General features: G+C 46.0%; 1 protein-coding gene across 3 annotated transcripts in view; it reads right to left on the reverse strand.

Moving 5' to 3' along the window:
- Positions 1–134: 134 nt before the first annotated feature.
- CAPZB (capping actin protein of muscle Z-line subunit beta) overlaps positions 135–18,353 on the reverse strand; it is a 63,792-nt gene continuing 45,573 nt past the window's right edge. For 2 of the 3 annotated variants that reach the window (XM_055706486.1, XM_027812285.2), the window contains 6 exons: positions 13,938–14,079; positions 13,297–13,413; positions 5,318–5,383; positions 3,652–3,728; positions 2,273–2,385; positions 251–386 (listed from right to left, as the gene is read on the reverse strand). In XM_055706486.1, coding sequence (XP_055562461.1) covers positions 2,283–2,385; positions 3,652–3,728; positions 5,318–5,383; positions 13,297–13,413; positions 13,938–14,079 — 505 coding nt within the window. In that variant the 3' untranslated portion in view covers positions 251–386; positions 2,273–2,282. Of the gene's footprint in view, positions 387–2,272; positions 2,386–3,651; positions 3,729–5,317; positions 5,384–13,296; positions 13,414–13,937; positions 14,080–18,353 lie in introns of all 3 variants that reach the window. The other variant, XM_055706487.1, reaches the window with a different exon arrangement.

Below are 18,353 nucleotides of genomic sequence, written 5' to 3' on the forward strand. Positions count from 1 at the left end.
TCCGTGTTTATGCATATAAATGGGAGAGGGTGGAAGAGAGGGGAGAGGGGGAAAAAAATACATGGACTTCTACAGAAACGTAGCCTAAGGTCTCAATAGTAAAATGTGGTGCAAAGTAGGCCTCAGAGACTGAAAAAGTTTGTACAGCTTTATTCATGGGGAGAAGATGGCGTTGCATGGATAGTACTGAATGCAAATTGTGACGTGACGTAACAGAAAAGGGGAAGGGGGGGGGATGAGTTTTCTAAGAAAGGAATCTAACGAGTGCATGGCATGTCTTGTTAGCATGAAGAGTATTTTAACTTTGCTGCTTTCTCTTCAAAGCCTCCACCAGGTCGTTTTTAAGAGCTTCTTGTTTTGATTTGTCTGCGAAAGTCTGCACAGACCTGTGGGGAAGAAGGAAACGCAAGTCAGAGGCGATGCGTTTGCGAGACAGCGATTTAATGGTTCTTCTGGCACAAGAGGCAGAAGGAAGGAGAAGCACCTCAACCCAGGCTTAGAGGAAACAAAACTCAGCTTGCCTGTTTTAATAGGGAAAGCAAAAGGCAAAGTGAACACTCGAGTGAGTACACCAAAGCAAAATTCACTCTAGCGAGGATGGCACCAAAAGCCACGCTTCCCCAGAAGATCCACTCAGCCTCCAGTTGCTGGAGGGAGATTCCCAATTTTTTTACGTTAATTGGAAAAACCCCAGTGTACCACCAGCAAAGGGTGTTAGCGCTCTTGCTCTCCAAATGACCGTGACGGGAAGGCAGAGCAAATCCCGCCTCTCCCAGGACGGGAGCTCCTGAACTTTTCAGATTGTTCACCCAGGGTCGAGCAGCCACGTCAAAACTTCCCTCCAGCGGGAAGAGCGGCCAGAGTGTCTCTTCTCCAATTTGCGCCTCACCTAGAGTAATTAGTGAATCAAAGCAGCCGAAGAACAGAGATCCTGTCAGCCAGATTATTGCAGGCTTCCCTTCTGCTGGAAGTTTCATTACAGCAGAAAATCTCCACCTATTGAGGGGTCACCTCAGCTCCCTGCCCCGTCAGGTGGTGGCGGAGGAACCTCCCTTTTCAGTGGCACAGTAAGAAATTCCCACCGTGAACAAAGCCCTCTTAAACTGATCACGGATAGAACAATAACACTTGACTTTTCCGGAGTCACCACCACAGAGAAGCGGTTAGGATCCAGTTTGGTGGGATTTCTCCCCACAGAAACCGTATTTCACACCCTTTCCAGCACTCAAAGCTACCTTATTTTGCCTGGATGCTGTCTCCTGTAAACAAGGCTCCTCTTTGTGTCAGTTATTTTCCTAACATCTTTATACCAGTATTTCCATTCTCTTGTCTCTGGAGACTTCTGCTGCTTTAATAAAAATACATACATTTTATATTTGCATTTCTCACAGGCTACAGAAGTGGTTCTTGGCCATTATCAACAAATAGTGTTTTTTCCCCTTCGTCAGCTTAACATGTTAAAACCGACATCTGTAATTCATTATGAGTTGGAGTGGAAGGTTAAACTGGCTTGGGGTTAGTCACTGCCGTGTGTCCTCGGCATGGAGAGCTCCAGAGCAAATGAGAGCACAGGAACAAATCCCTTCAGAGGCTGCGCGGAGCACAAGCGAGTGGAATGTTTCCATAGAGCTTGAGCAGGACGGGATTTCAAGCTCCAAGGAAATCCAAGATACACCAGGCAAACAGGGATGTGCGTGGGGGGTGAGCTTGCATTTACTCAGAAGTCACGGGAAGTACCAGTCGGGTTTTGGTTTTTTGGTTTGGGGTTCAGGGTTTTTTTCCCCCCCAAAAAAACCCCTCTGAGATTTCCAAGATTTCACTCCTTTCTGCCGGGAGAACACTAAGATAGGGAGTTTCTTCACGAAAGCGGTGTACCACAGCTGTAAAAAACTGATGGTACGCGAGGGACAGAGTCCCGGGGCTTGTGGATCGAATCAGTCCAAGCTAACGCTCCTTCGGGTACGTGACCACGTGCTCCGTTCTCGCTCCCAAGCTAGAGTGCAGAGTGGTAAATCCTGCCACACCTCCGAGCGTGAGATTTCAAAATGGGGGGGGGGGGGGGGGGGGGGAAGGAGTGGAGTAACACTTAAAACAAAAATCCGAGTGTTTAGTTGGCTGTATTAAGGAGCAACCCTTGGGTGAAACACGGCTCAAACGTCGTTTCTCAGCCTGCGGGAGTTAGGGGTTAGTTCTGGCCTGGGTTATCATGCAGAGGGCTGGGCTGGGGGAGCCCTGGTTTAGTGCTGCTGTCACACCTCACAGGCAGGGGTACCTGGATTGGTTTAGTTATCAGGCTGGATGTAGATCTGGCGCTGGGTCAACACTTGAGAAAGCTCCCTCTGCAACTGCTTATACTTTTGGTTGTCGGGGATAGCGTCAATAGATCTACAGAGAGCAGTTCAGAAACGAGGGAAGTAAACAGGGAAAAGAACAGTCAGAAGAACTTCAGTAACACAGAGCTGGTATTCCGGAAACCACCAGGAGCACGCTCGGGAAGAACGAGTGTAAATACAGAGCTTAGAAGAAACAGGAGAGAGGCCAGAGGGAAAGGCAAAGCCAGATGCTCCGAGTGTTACCGGTTCCGAGCCGGTCACCTCACCGACGCACCGAGTACCGTGACTCAAACGGAGCAATGGGGAGACACAGGGAACAGATTCAATTACAAAAGCTTAAGGCAACGTTCACAGGGAAAAAGACTCTATTACATATTACCTTTTAACGTTAATAAGTGCTTCCTGGCTAAAGCCCTGCACACCACAAACGAAAACAGAGGCCTGTTATGAAAGCTGGGGTTTGGGGAAAAAAAGCCCCGAACAGCTGCTTTGGTCGACTCCCTCTGCCTGTGCCATTAAGGCAGCAGCACAAATATTTAATTAGCGCCATTATTCCATCCTCTTCCACATTTCAGTGTGCGAGAGCGCAGCAGTGCGCTGATTTGCACCATTTGTTTGTTCTCCGTTAGCTCCCTGCGTGAGGGGGCTGTCTGCAGTTTAACATGAAATGACTTCGCACCACGGTTCCCTGCTTTCCCCCACGAGCCCGAGAACTACCTGCTCGGGATCTCCAGGGGGAATCCTGCCGGGAACGAGCAGGATTCCCACGAGGGGTTGGAAGCACAGCGCTGTTTCCCTCCGGACTGGCACCGGGGCTTTACTCGCTCAGCCTGTTCCAGTTCACGGTATTTTGACCAGCGGCGTTTAGAGAAAGGCAGAATTTAAAACAAAATCCGAACGCCGCAAACCATTAATGTCGTGACTTAATTCTGGGACCAACTGACTGTTTATAAAAGTAGCAGAAAGAGAGGGCAGAATTCAAGTACAACTCCCAGGACTGTGAAGAATAGAACTCCTAATTAAATATAATTCTGAAATACAAGTGTTGCTAATTGGGCTGTTTTCTTCCTGATGGGGGAACGAGGGATTAAAACGTCGCTTCGCATTTCTATAGTTACAAGGTAGAAGCGTTCCCTGAACTCCACACAACAAATCCCGCTTCCAAAGCACGGTGTGAGGTGAACAGTTGGGGACGTGCAAAGACACAACGCAGGGAAGGGGCCTTCCGGCAAACAAAAGCAGCTCAGCGCTGGGGACAGTCCCACAGACACCGCGGGGGAGCGCGGGGGGGTCCGACATCGGCTGGAGAGCCCCTTACCTCAGCCCATTAACGATGTCCTTTGTTTTACCAAAATAGATCTCGTTCAGTGTACTTCTGATTTTGTTTTCCATGTCCTGGAAGAAAGAACAGTAAGAAAGCAGAGCTTCAGTCACAACAGCTGCTGCCGGGATCGCTGCGCTTACGCCCTTCCGCACATCGTTACGTGTTCACCTTGGCGTACAACCCTCGCCACGGCACGGTTCCACCCGGTGTGTTCCTACTATTTAAATCCTCACAGCAGGCTGGCGGACCCTCTCTCTGCTTTTATCAAAGGAACGAAGGCTCAGCTCTACTCCAGTCCTCTCCTCCCCGTTAACGGCCCTAGGCTGCAGCTTTCCGGACCACAAGAGGGCAGTTTCTGCCCAGCTATCGGTTTCCTGGGAAAAGGAAAATGTATTTCACCCCAACCTTCCCCTGTCACTTCCCCGAGTGGCAAGTCAGTCACTTCACGCAACCAGCGGGTCAATCGCTTTGCGCTTACGGGTTACTGCGAATTTTTCAGCTGGCAATGCGTTCGTTAAAGCTGCACGGCAAACAGTTTTGAGAAAGACCTTGTAAAGCAGCAGTGTTTTTCATTAGGTCATTTTCACTCAAGCCAAAAACTTAGAAAAGAAAAAAAAAGTACCTGCCTTTCTTTTATTTCCCACTTCCTTTAAAAAACGCATTAGTCTATAAACCACATCCCCAGGCGCCACATCCACGCATCTTTTAAGCGCCCCGGGGGTGGTGACCCCCCCAGCTCCCTGACAGCCGGTCCCAGCGCTTGACAGCCCTTTCGGTGAAGATGTTTTTCCTAATGCCCAACCTGACCCTCCCCTGGTGCAAGTTGAGGCCGTTCCCTCTTGTCCTGTCGCTTGTCACCTGGGAGCAGAGCCCGACCCCCCCTCGCTACCCGCTCCCGTCAGGCAGCTGCAGGGAGCGAGAGGGTCCCCCTGAGCCCCCTTCTCTGCAGGCTGAACCCCCCCAGCTCCCCACCGGACTTGGCAGCGCCGGGTTAACGGTTGGACACGATGCTCTTAAAGGTCTTTTCCAACCTCAGTGGTTCTGTGACTGTAGCTGAGAATTCCTTCCTCTCTTGTCAAAGCAGCTGCAAAGATCAAGGGAATCCAGAACACCGTCATCCAGGCGGGTGCCATGGAGCCGCAAAGCACAGCACCAGAGCCCCCCCGAGCGGCCCACGCCATCGCACCCGTCCCTCCGCGTGCTGAGCACGTGGCTGACAACTGCTACAAAATCCAACACTAAACCCACCTCCAGCGGATTTAATAAACACCTGATACACCCTGAACTCTCAGCGAAAGGGACTGTTCTGTATAACGCAACCTGACATAATTCTGCCCCAAAGCAACTGTAGAAGCAAACACAGGGGCAAGAAATTGTTAATGAGTTCAGGGAAAGGACTACTTAATTTACAGGGAGGTGACTGCTGTAACGAGCAGGAGACAAAGCGCAGACTGGTGGGGTTTGTATCTACAAACGACTGGCAGTCGTGCTAGGAGGAGTATTGAGCCATCAGCACTGAGCAGCATTTACACAACTAGACTCCGTACAATACTAGTAACTTGTTCGTAAAGACAAAAGCAACACAAGTCTTTGCTACGGGACCAATACAGGCACGAGAACCTGCAGCAGGCTCACGCTGCGGTGGCTGCACGGCACTTACCTCTACCAAGCGTCCAATATTGGCTATGTGCGGAGAGGAGTCACTCACAGTCTCATCTTTCTCCATCTAGAAAGGAAAGACACGTGTCCATTGGTAACACGCAAATCTGAAAGCAGACGCACGGCAGCTTTCCTGACCAAAGGAGGGATGGAAGAAGCGTGTCTCAAAACCCTCCCATAAACACTCCTTCAACATGCAAAGAGATCAGTAACGTCCTGAGAAATTCCCAGAACGTGACAAAGGCTCACACGCTGATAACAGAAATGGAGTGTAATAAAAACCATGAATCAAACTAAATCCCTGCTGTAGATCCCCGGTGTAGACAGGCACTACAAACTTGTTGTTCCCTACCTACTACAGGGCTGCAGGAGATCTACAATAGCGAACATCTAACACAGGCAGCACAGCATGGGGATATGAAAACAAGGCTGTTGTTGATGAGACGCACACAAGGATGGTGCTGTCAGCTGAACAGCTGTGAACTATCCCTGCAAAAACTGCTGGTCCTTTTAATCTTCGTCTCAAACGCTACTTCCGACCACACGTGGGGTGCGTTTTCCATTCTCCAGATCGCCTGTTAAATGACACCTTCGGCATTATTTACTCTCCAGCAGCGAGGGAAGGTGCAGGCAATGCAAAACCCGCAACTACCTGCAAGACTGGTGATGATTTGAACTACTGCAACAACACAGAAAGAGAAATTTGGCAGTTCGTAGTTCGTTGTTCTTTTTCGACCAAAAGGCTGAACCAACATTTACTGAACTACCAGGGGGAAGGACGTACAAAGCCATTACGTATGGGGGGAAAGCAGCAGACTGCCTTTTGCTGTAGAAATTGAGAGTTGGAAGAGTGTGGTACCTGGAGAGGAGACAGGTAGCCAAACCAGGTGAGATATCCATAGACTAGAAGCTGGGAGCTGGCACCGCAGGATGCAATACTCGCTTTGTTCCGTCTGGCTCTGCCCCACAGAACGTCCACCCAGAGGCCACAGCCATTGGTGGTCTGCGCCACGGATAAGACTACGTTCCCCAGTTCTCGAGATGAAAATTCTGGCTAGTCGCAGACAAGCTGCTGAACAACGAACATCAGTCCCAGGAACCTCAACTGATACAAGATGTGCTGAGATGGCATGAAAACAAAACTGGGAGAAAAATGTAGTGGGAAGGACTGTCTTCAAAGGGTTTTACTAATCCCACTGAATTCTCTTATCCATCTGTTCATATCCCTCCCTCAGGGTAGAGTTTAAAAATCTGGGCCAGCTACAGGTTTCTTCTAATAAGCCAAGTCCCTAACAGGCTTGGGAAAGCATGTAATTTAGTTGGAAGCCCGAAGGCGAAAGATAACCTAGAAGAGGGGGAGAAAGAGAACAAGGACATTTAATTTTTTCCTTCAGATTGCAGTCAGATTGTTCACATGTAATGGAGACGCGCTGCCTGGAGAACAGATCCAGTTGCAGTACAGGGAGAATATAAATCTGAACCACGCAAACACACATATACATGTTACTATCAGCAAATTGACCAAATCTGGGGCAGCCGGGGAGCTGGCAGCAGGTCTGTTACTTCCACAGGCTCCCTGCTGCGTCTCCTCCACACCTGGCCAGGCCCAGCTCATTGGTAAGCAGCAGAATCTGAAAATAGAATTATTTTTTTGCAAAACGTATATTATTACATCTCCATAAAAACTGCTGCCAGAAGGAAAACATTTATGTGCTAGAGAAGCCCAGATGTTACGAGAGAGGCTGTTTTAATGGAGTTCGGAGTCAGCAGCCATGTTCCACACACAGCAGCGTTGTCGGGAGTTTTAAAAGGTTCCTTCCAGAGGCTGTTACTGCAGGGTCCGAAGCAGAAAGGCTATAGCTGCTTAAATCAAGGGGTTCATTTGCTTTGAGGGGAAATTCCACTCTAAGTCGACGTTAACAAGCAGCTCATCTTCCCACTGTCACTCCCCATCTGCCGCCGAGCTCAGCCAAAAACCTAGCGCTCCAGAAGGAGCCAAGTCCGACCTACAGGGCCCAGTCGCTCCTCTCCCGCTCGAGATACGCTGCTTGGCTTCCGTGCCTCATTTCCCCAGCCATCTGCTGCAAGTCTGACTCAGAGGGGAACTCGCTTTGGGGTATATTAAGCTCTCGATGGCTGGCTGGTCACTTCGGATGTTTCCTGCATGGAACAGAGCAGCTGTTTGGGCTTTCTGTAAACTTAATTTGGAGGAAGAGTTAATACGAAGAGAGAAATGTAAGTTGGATAAACACTTGGGCTCATCATGAAGGCATCTAAAAATACTAGAAAGGTAAGAAGGAAACTCATCCACCATTTTGCTCCGAAGAACTGACAACAACACCCACAGCTGCTCTGGCCACGGAGCGACATGAAAATCTCTTTAATGAAACACAGACCGATGCGAGCCAAAGGCTCCCAAGCCACAGGCAGTGGGCAGGCTTAAGTCTCCAGGTGGAAAATACACGGAATTATTTGGAGATCAGTGAGGCAAAATTTAGCCTCTCTCTCTCTCCCCAATGCTTATTTCAAACTGTAACTAGATAAATGAAGGTTGTGAGCTCCATGGAGCTTGCAGCTTTGTAGGAATCAGCTGAGAACTTGCCTCACCCTTTTATGGCCTTTGTATTTACTCTACCCAGCGTAACCAAAGGTATCCCATATCCTTTACCAAACTGCACATTCGAAACCACGAGCAAACCCGGGGATGCTACATCAAGGCTACGTGCCGCTGGTCCTTACACGCTCAGCTTTTCTACTCTCTTCTTTCTAACACCAGCTATTACGTAACTGAACCACTGTAAAATCCGTATCTTCCTGTGAAGCAGAAATCATTTCCCAGACAATCAGCGTTCAGTACATCTCTGCCATCCTCTGCACCCTAAAATACCCCTCGGTTAGCAATTAAAGGGCCAGCACCTCCAGGAAACGGGACGATTGCTGAGGGGGAGCTCGAGGATCGCCACCGCTACAACCTGAAGATCACTCCGGTGATAAAACACTCCCCAATGCCCCGCTTTACGTTCCAACATCTGGAAGTCGGTGGGATAGGCCTTTACATGAAAGCTCAACTTGATGGAAATATACGACTCTCCTAATTGCAGAGCACAAGCCTCGGAGGATTTACCTATTATGATAAATGGCAGAATGTCTCTGCTGGTGTTTTATTGAGCAGTAATATATCACAGGGTACATCTTCCTGAACGCAGGGGGAGCTCAGTTTGCAACAGACCAGCCTTCATCCAGCTCTGCAAAACCTTCCACCTTCGCTAGGGAGTATTTCAAGTATGAAAATCAACACCCATCTGTGCAGCTTTAATCTGAAATCCCAGGTTTCGCTTCACCTACAACTTTATATCCTCCCCTTCCCACACCTCCGTATGTAAATAAACTACAGGTTTTGAGCCAACTTTTTTTCTGCAAACTTGCACTTCCTCACAATGTTCATCCTGGCTTAGGAAGCAGACACAGGTTCTTTGTGCGCACCAAGATCTCAGAAAGGCACCTGTTAGTCTTGCTTTTAAGGAGGGGGCTCCAGAAATCTGTCCAACAAAGTGCAGTTTTGACTATTTGCCAGAAATCGGGAAGGCTACATCTACTTTGCATAAAATGTAACAGGATCACGCAGCTGCTCTTACCTTAAATAAAAGTGCAGCCTAATGAAACCTCAAAATTCAGCCAAAGCAATACAGCGCCATGGCAAACGACACAAGTGATTCCAATGTACACAGAGAGGACGGGACCCGAATGTCTGTCAGAGAGAAAATCATCTGCCAAGCATCTGGCTTGAATCAGGAGGGGGGTGGGAGTTACCTGCAGTCACTGGAGAATGTGCAAGGTAATTGAAAAGCTGCTGGCATTTTTCATTTCCCTGCAAGCGTTGCCCTCTTTGTGGTAAACTGAAGGCAGCGTGTCCTGTCCTTTCCTCTCAGACGTGCAGCACTTCAGCCTGCGGCCCCCAGTCAGGGCAGCCGGCACATAACACTCCAATCGCTCCTTCCCTGCCCGAATTCCAGCCTCAGAGCCTGTCCTGACTGCAGCCTGCCAGCGACGGACGTGAGCTGCGAGTTACCTCCTCCATCCTCTGGCCCGTGGCGCTCCAGCTCCCAGCTCTCGAGTTGCATCCAGGCTCGTCTCCAGGACAGGCTGCCTGGAGGAGCACCCTTGCCTAGGCAAGTGTAAAACCAGAAGTTCTCTATCTGACACTGCACGCCTCTTGGGGGAGGAAAAAAAGAAGAAACCCAGCTTTCTCCTTCCAGTTCCACCAAAAAGTTCTTCTGTAACGTCCTCTGGAGTCAAAACAGACGGCTACACACGCTGTGTCAGTGTTTACGTATAACACCACATACTGCTGAAGGTTCGAACAAAACCTTCACTAGGCCAGAAGATGAGTGCTCTCCCACACAAAAGGACTGCCTCGACAACCATCTAACGAGGTAGCCAGGATGAGGATGTCATTACAGCTTTAATACTCCCAAAGTTTTCAGACCAAAATTACGGTCTATGGATCCTACGTGCGTGGAGCTGGCTAAGGCCTTCTCCCATCCTCTCGTGATAAGCATATACATCCACATAGAAAACTCAGCTATGCATACGCACAAATTATGTAAGAACTATATCTCACAATACGTATGGCTTTGTGTTGCATACTTCTGTGTGCATATACACACGTTTCTCTGTTGGATCAGGACAGAATCTGAAAACCTACATTTAAAAAAAAAAAACCACACCCAAAATCCAAAACTCTGTTCAGAACACATCATGTGACATTTTATTTGAATTAGTCTCTGACTTCAGTTCGTTTAAAGAAACTCCTGTAATTGAACTGATAAAGCAAAAGCCTGAAGTTCTCATTTGCAAAAACCACCAGGTAAAGTAAATTAAAGTTACACAAAGGAGGTTTTCAGCTTCCCAAAACAGGTCGAGTTCTTCATCTACCACATCTCTCCCTCTATTTTCCTTATTCTGTCTGCTCAAAACCATAAAATGCTCGTACAGTTACTTTTGGAAACAAAAGCAGAGACAACTCGGGTTGTAGCACATGAAAAACTGCACTGGGAAAGCCACGGAGAAGCAGCAGTTCAATGAATCGGAAGAGCTACGTCAATTCTCACTGCATGACACCAAAGCAGACGTAGGCCAGGGACATGACCTCTAAGCAAGAGCTACCCTGAACCCACCTTCACACGGCCCCAAGCCAGGTGTAAAAATAGCCAAATTTTTACACGGCGCCTTAGAGGGAAAAAATTCTCAGAAATTCAGCACAACATTTAGGAACAGCCCAAGTGGGAGCCTTGTAGTAACAAGGGTCTGGGGATGTTCAAGAAACGCAAAGACAAGTTTTTCCAAGTAAGTCTTGACAAAGGCAACAAACCCTGCAACGTTCGTGTCTGATGCAGGGCAACAATATTTCACCAACAGGAGACGACAGCAGAGAACGGCTATTTCTAGACTCTTACTTGCAGATCCAAGCTCCGCTCCACCATGCTGCCCAGTCACAGAACAAACAGCATTGCTTGACTGCTCGCACCGAGCGTAATCCACAGACATTAGGAAGGGGAATTACTGAACAAGTGTTTCCATATGAAGCTGCGAACGCTCCCCACAGCATTTCAATGTGAGACATGCCCAGCTCTTCACCGCTGCCAGAGGTGGTGAATTAGGAGGCATGACATTAGCTGTTCCTTTGCGCCTGCTCCTGGCCACCAAGTTAATCATTCCAGTCATCACTCGAAAAATACCCGATTTGCAGCTACAAGGCAAAACCGGTTTCAAAGTAATGGCTCTCAGCAGACTTCTCTTTCAAGGCACTGAAAGGTTCTCTCTGCCATCACTTTATAAGCCAGGATATTACAAAGCTTGTGAACACTTCAAAAGCTTCCACTGAAACACAAGGACATCTGCTATTCACATTTTAGGATCAAAGGTGCTCAAGTAGCTTAAATGTTGAGTTGACCAAAACCATGTACCATTCACCATGGACAAAACTATTTCAAAATTATGGTTAGGACATCAGATCACTGATATCATCGAGGTAAAACTGTAACCTACCGTTCGAGAGATAGCTAAAACCTACTTTTGGTGCCTAAGTTTGCTGCAGACTGTATAAAAAGCCTACCAAAAAGTAAAAATAAAACCTGCTGTCCTGAGGTGATGTGGCAAACTGGATTGACAGCAAAGGAAAAGCCTTGTGCTCGGGCATTTAGTCCAGCTACAGCTAAATAAATGGCTGAGGACAAACAGCTCCTCCTCACAGGGCATACCTCAAGGCAACATGAAGATTTTCGTTTTCTGCCGTGGATTCGGACGAAGCCTGTCCCGTTAAGCCTACTATGGCATCTGCAAACAGAAAATCTCCAGCCCAAAGCTAAATTCTGAAACTCAAGTTTCCATTGTTTGTGCAGAAGCAGTGCATCATTACCCCAGTGGCTTTTTTATGGTTACTTACATTGGAAGCAGGCCCCTGCTTTAATGCATCACATATGAATTAAATGATCTGCTGTTAAAATGATGACAGAAGCATGAATCTCCCACTAAAGCTTAGAGAATGAAAGTCAAACTAAACAAGGCCTAGCAGTTCAGGCCAAGGTGTACTGAGGACACCCATCCTCAACAGGCTCTTGTTTTCCTTGGCACGGCTCTCACGCACCACAAGGCCATGGCCAGAGTTAAGCCCTTGGCCTCCACTTCACAGCTATGATTTAAAGTATTAGCAAGGCCTGTGATTAAATATTTGTCCGGGTCACCATAACTCGGGTGTAATTACTGCAAAAATTTTAAAAAAGTATGCAGTGCTCAAAACTGTCTCCAGATGCCTTTCCCCCCCCGCGCCGCTTTTCCATCAGCTTCTTCTGTAAATCGACAACATGGAAAAAAAAAAATCACCTAGGTCTAGGGCAAGCTTCTGCGACTGCAAGACTAACACCGCTTCAGTTCCTCTCTGCAATCACAGACCCTTCTTTCCTTCGCCTGGCTCAAACCTGTACAAAACCACGGACTGTTTAACAGAGTCTGCATTGTCCTTTGTATCGAAAGCAACAGTCTGCCCTGGGAAGTCTCATAAAGGAGTTGTAGCTACTGCCAGTCTCTCTAGTCACTCACGACCATACAACACGCCTCCTGTCCTCCAGAGTTTATTACTCTGCTCAACTCACCGATTTCCACAGTCCAGATCTTAAGCAACCACAATTCATCAGCGGCATGAAGCAGGGAGACAGCAACCTTTGGCAGGTGGGCACCTTCACCCCGTGGAGGCAAGGCCAGCAGATCCTGCCTGCCAGAGACTGAGAGCAGCCCAGCCCAAACAGCCAGCAGTCTGGCACATTCCTTGCAAAAAACAGCTCTCAAGAGGGAGTCTAAGTAATTAACACCAGCACAGAAATCCCAAAAGTTTAGAAGATTTTTTTTTTTTTTTTTTTTAAGAGATTTCTTAAATTGGTGTTTTGGTACTGCAGGAGGAAAATACTAAAGAATAGGAAAAGATAAGTGATGTCTTCAAGAACAGCAGAGCCCTACAGTCAATGCAGAACACAGGTTTGTTCACAGTGGCCAAGCTGGCTTTTTAAAGAGACACATAACAAAAGAGGTCACCTTGTATTTTTAGAATCCTATTGGAATCTTCCAGTAAGAAAGTGAGCAAATCTTACAGATAAAAGTATCTGGGTAATACATATGGAAGCATGAAGATTTAGGAATACCGAAAGACAAACCAAGACTTAAAAGCAAGTCTGAACTCCTACTGCATGTTTTATATTTTTAATTGAAAGCTCTACTGCCATCAAGCCAAGTTCAAGGGGCTTCCTGGCAATTACACACTTACGCATTAACTGTTTCACTGGGCTGCATACGCAGCAGGAGAATAGATGTTTATACAACACCTCACAAAATCAACTTTTTGTGCCTGACTGGGGCTACTGGGTATATAAATAAGGAAAGGCATGCCTCGGGTCTGCAGCATACGCTTGTGGCAATATACAGACATACCTGTCTGGTAAGGCTCCCTCCAAGGTTCATGGTACCAGAACCAGTTTTATTAGTCTGCAGCCACAGCATCACTGTGGAGGTCAGCTTGTAATGAGCAGTGCGACCACTGGATTTCTCCTAGAAGTGGAAGGATAACAAAAAGGGGTAGAGAGAAAAGGTTAAAATCCCGCCAAAACCCAAACGGTGGCTGGCCCAGAAGATTCCACAAGCAACAGGACAGATACGTATAACTCCACTCACACGGCACAATCCGGTTCTTAAAAGCCATTTTAAGTGTGCTCATTCCCCTAATTTTCCAAAGCAAATCTAGTTAGAGCAATTTAACCTCTTTTTACCTTGTTTTTATTACCTAATTAGTGATATTTATCTGTAGACCTTTACATTAAAAAAAAAATAATCTCAGGATCACATGCACAGAAAGCAACATACTTTCAATTCTTCTGGGATTCTTTTTGATTACAGCCCTGACTTATCTCTATCCAAATTGCTTCAGGGAATTCTCAAAAATTAACAGGGGAAAGAAGTTTACAGCCCCTAACACAATATTGCATTGTTCAGTGGAACACCTGTGCTCGTTAATTGTCTGGAATTAACTGGGTTTTGTTTTCACTTGGGTATATCAGCTGCCCCAGAGGCTGTACCTGAACCTCCACCACGTGGATGGAATCCCAGCATCCCTTAATCTTCTTTGATCCATCTCCAGCTTTCTTAATGAGGATCACCCCGGCAAAACCATGATCCAGATCCCAGAGGTAGACAGAGGAGACTCCACCTTCAAAATACCTGCAGGACGCAATCCAATATGCATGTTAAAAGTAAGCAGGATCCAAGCCAGAGTCAGATAGCAATAATAATCTTAAATAAGCAGAATCTCTATATCCTAGCAAAGATATTTTTTTTCTTTTAAGGTGGCACACTCTCACCAGTTAACATACCTAGAAACACAGCAGTTTAAATCATTTTACAATACAAAGACTTTTAATTACAAAAAAATTTGTACATTTCTCTAAAGGAGAATAAAAGTCTAGGGAGAAACAGAGCTAGTTACAGATTTCTACAGTACTTGAGCAAACAATTCCTCTGATTCCAATTAACTGTAACAGCTGGTAAAAGCACAAGCTACAAAGCAGGCTGAGCGCAAGGCTTTATTTTACAGTTTGCCCCCCCCCCCCCCCCCCCTTTTGCTATTGGGAAAGTCTGGAAGATCTTTACAACAAAGTCTGCTAATTAAGACAAAAGGGAACAAGACGCTTTACGCTGCTGTCTCAAAAGTTTGCGTGAAGCTTATTGATTTATTACAAATCGGGCTGAATGGAAACCAAGGTTCTTAGAAACGAAGGGATGCTGTTGAGGTTTACGTGTTATTCTATTGTATACCGTAACTGAGCCTAGAAAGTAAGCCAGACCACCTAAATCTCAGGTTGCTGGCAGCAAAAAACACTCGCCTAGAAATACTAATAAAACAATGACATCTGCAGAACCCCACACGTTCTTTGTAACACCAGGCCTACACTCCTTGTGTGCCAGATGGAAGACACACTTTAAAAGAATGGTAAGCAACCCAACAGTGTAGGAAGAAAGATGCACAAGATGCAGTTTTGGATTCTAGAACACCAAAACTGTGACCCCCACAGCTTTTTACCAACAATTCCCATTCTTAAGTTACCGAAGAGCCATTAGGAGTATTGAGCTAAAGGGAATACTCTTTCATGGCGCAGAACTCTTAGACCTCAGCAACGAACTCACACTGCACAGAATCACCATCTCCTGCAAAGAGCTAAGGAAAGGAGGAGACGCCACTTCAGCTGAGCCACAAGATCAATGACACAAAATTTTACTCATTGGACACTTTTTTTTTTCCTGCTCTGAGCACGTACTGCTGTTCTGCAAGTACATACATAAAGCAGACAAAACACCTGAGAATTCATTGTCTGGAGCAGAGCAGAAGCTCATCATCCAAAGACAGGAGGAGCTGCTCTGCCTGACAGTTCCCAGCAGCTAAGCTGAGGAGTCACACAGGTTAAACTGTTCTACGTTCCTGCCTCTTACTGTCACGACCGAGACGATCCCATCGATCTGCAAGTGACTGCATGTTTCTCCTCTTCTGCAAGAAAGGAAAGTCTCACTCATCACCAACATGAAACGTTTGTTGCACCCTCCCACCTGCACGCTCCCCTCCTCTCTAACCACAAGCCTAGCAGTCGTTAATGGCACATAAGATTTGATTTACTGTGCATTTTGGACTTTATTTACAAGTCAGAGAAAAGATATTGGGAAGTTAATGCAAACAACACAGGTAACCTTCAACATAGTCTGTGCACTTACAGACCAGTCCAGTATGTTTTTTCAGGAAGGCAGAGTCACCAAAACAGCCCCAATTCTTTTTAATCGCATGCATCCAAGTCTGTAGCAAAACCAATGTTGACCCCAGGATGGGTATATGACTTCACATTAACTCACAACGTAATTTTCTTTTTAATGGGTGGCTACTGCTACTCATCACCAAGCTTAGCCTGGGCACATAACAAACATACACACCACTGTCCTATCATATTTGTCAAGCCACTGATAATATACCATTAAAAAAGGAAAGCCCTTTGCTCCACAGGCATGCTAAAGCCAGACTTCCAGCAGGCAATTTAAACCTAACAAACCAACAAACACCTTTTTTATATCCCCTGGGGAATTCACAAATGGATTTGGGTTAACGCAGTTAATGGGAATTTCAGTCCCGCAGCGAAGCTCGGTTCCAATCTAAGCGACCTCTCCTTTGACAAAACTGCAGCGTGAATCAAAGGCCAGAGAGCAGAAGCTATTGTCCCTTTCCAGACCACGTTTGCTTAAAAAAAATATTCATATATAGAATAAGTGAATTCACTCAAAATGAACTGGCAGCCGCTGAGAATATTACAGTGTGTACAGACAGTTTCCCCATTACCCACTTTATGAGCTTGCTATGAGCATGAAACATTAATTAAGAGAAGGACCGAAACAAGGTTTTTGGAAATTTATTCTTACCTACTGTACTTTGATCCTAATGACATGAAACAGGAAAAAAATAATTTTTATGTGGTTCACCTTTATGAGATTTTACATAAAGGCTTTTGTGGGTATTTTAAGAATGTGCTAAAATGTTGTCTGAAACCACATAAAACCATCTGAAGAACCTCCCGCCAGAACTAACAGTGCACACATGGAAACGCTTTAACTTGCCTTTGTATATTTAATGAATCAAATATAGTATTAATATTGTTTTAAATACCAACATGCTATTTCAATAAAGTTGCTTTGCCATAGCCAGATCCAGTATCTTGAGACCCAAACAACAATGCCAGCGACCGAACCATTATGAATCCAAGGCACGCCGGGATATATATTAGCCAAAGCCTCCTCTCTGTGCTTCAGCAATATATAATCGCTTCGAAAATCCACTCCTCCCCTTCATGGGGAGAAAATATATATAATTGATTACTACATTAGACTTCCCCTTTCCTCACGCAGCAACTAAAATGCACCAAAGTGGGATTTCTGAAGACTGGCTAAACCCAAGAAAGTCGTGTTTGGAGAGGGGAACATTCCTTGAAAGCTGTTTTCTTCAAGAAAAATAAAGAAGTGCTACAGGTTAATTGGCTGCTACATAATAGAAAACGGGATGACAGACAGATTGGTAGGAATTTAAATCTTACATTCATGAACTTGGATTTGCTGCAAGAAAGCTGGGCTACCTCCAAGAAACCCCTTCACCACAGATTAAAAAGCAGCACTTATTAAAATCCAAGCAGGAGAGGTAACCAGCTTGGAAAAGGTTCCTGAAGGGATAAGCTGGTATCTTCGCTGTTAAAGACACAGGCGGGCAAAGCAGAGCACAGGCCCATCAGTCACAGGCTGCAGTTGCAGCAGAACACCTTGAAAGCACAACACAGCTCCTGGGTCAAACAATTTTCTTGGACCGGCTGTTCTGGATACCCCTGCTCATGCTACGTTATCCTCCCATGCAGAAGCGCTCATACAAGGCAATCCATCTTCTTTAGAAGCTTGAGTCCTCTCCCACAGCACCCAAGGCCCTGTACAAAGAAATCTGCAGATGCTTCTGACATGCACAAGAGGTCTGAAGCGGGAGGAAAAGTCTGATTCCTTCCGGGGTACCGCAGAAACATCCCCAAGGATAAACCATTTTCAAAGGTCAGCAATTCAAAGCAAAACCATCTCTCCTCTTCTGCTCAGGGACACGCATCTCTCCAGGATGCACTCCGGGGTTTACCTACAGACAAGTTTCTTATCGAAAAATGAAAAAAACAGTCATATGGTTGTCATGTCCCTTTATTAACAACCAAAATGCTGCCAAATGGTATCACAGCAGCACAGAAGAGTTTGGGTTGGAAGGGACCTTGAAAGACCATCTAGTCCAAACGATACCCCTGTCCTCTCTGAGGACAGCCAGTGTTCTTACATCTCTGGTAAAATCTTTTTATAAAGTTAACCAGGAAGGTGACTAAAAGGTGTAGGGCCCAACATAATCATTAATTCTCTTTACAAAATTCAGAATAGCATTTCACTCAAAATCAATTACAGTTTTAATGTCATGATCAAACACTTAAGTTTTATATCCGTTACTCATCAACCACAGAACTCCTGGAAAAAGCTGTTTTATACAAAAAATGTCACACTTAAGGCTGACCTACTTTACAAATGTAAGAATAAAAGAAAATATTTAAGCTAAAAGTGATCCAAAGCTTTATGAAGTGTTTGAAGTCTAAGCGGGTGGAGACGCAGGATGGAAACTTGTTTAAGGAACTCGAGCTGTATCCATGAAATAGAGACACTGTGGCCAGAACAAAGCCATAACTTCAAGAGGGATGTGATCGGGGAGGAAATCCCCCAGCTTCCAGCATAGACCTCAAGAAAGAAGGACAGATTAATCACTTTGGTTTACCACTAAAGGACAGATCAGAAAAGGACCAGTAACTTTCCTGATAGCATTCTACTTCTTACAAGCCTTGCAAATGAATGCTGGACCCTAGACGGAGAAAATGAGTTTCCACCGCACTGCAACACAA

The sequence above is a fragment of the Falco cherrug genome, chromosome 3, assembly GCF_023634085.1.
Source record: "Falco cherrug isolate bFalChe1 chromosome 3, bFalChe1.pri, whole genome shotgun sequence".
Classification (NCBI taxonomy): Eukaryota; Metazoa; Chordata; class Aves; order Falconiformes; family Falconidae; genus Falco; species Falco cherrug.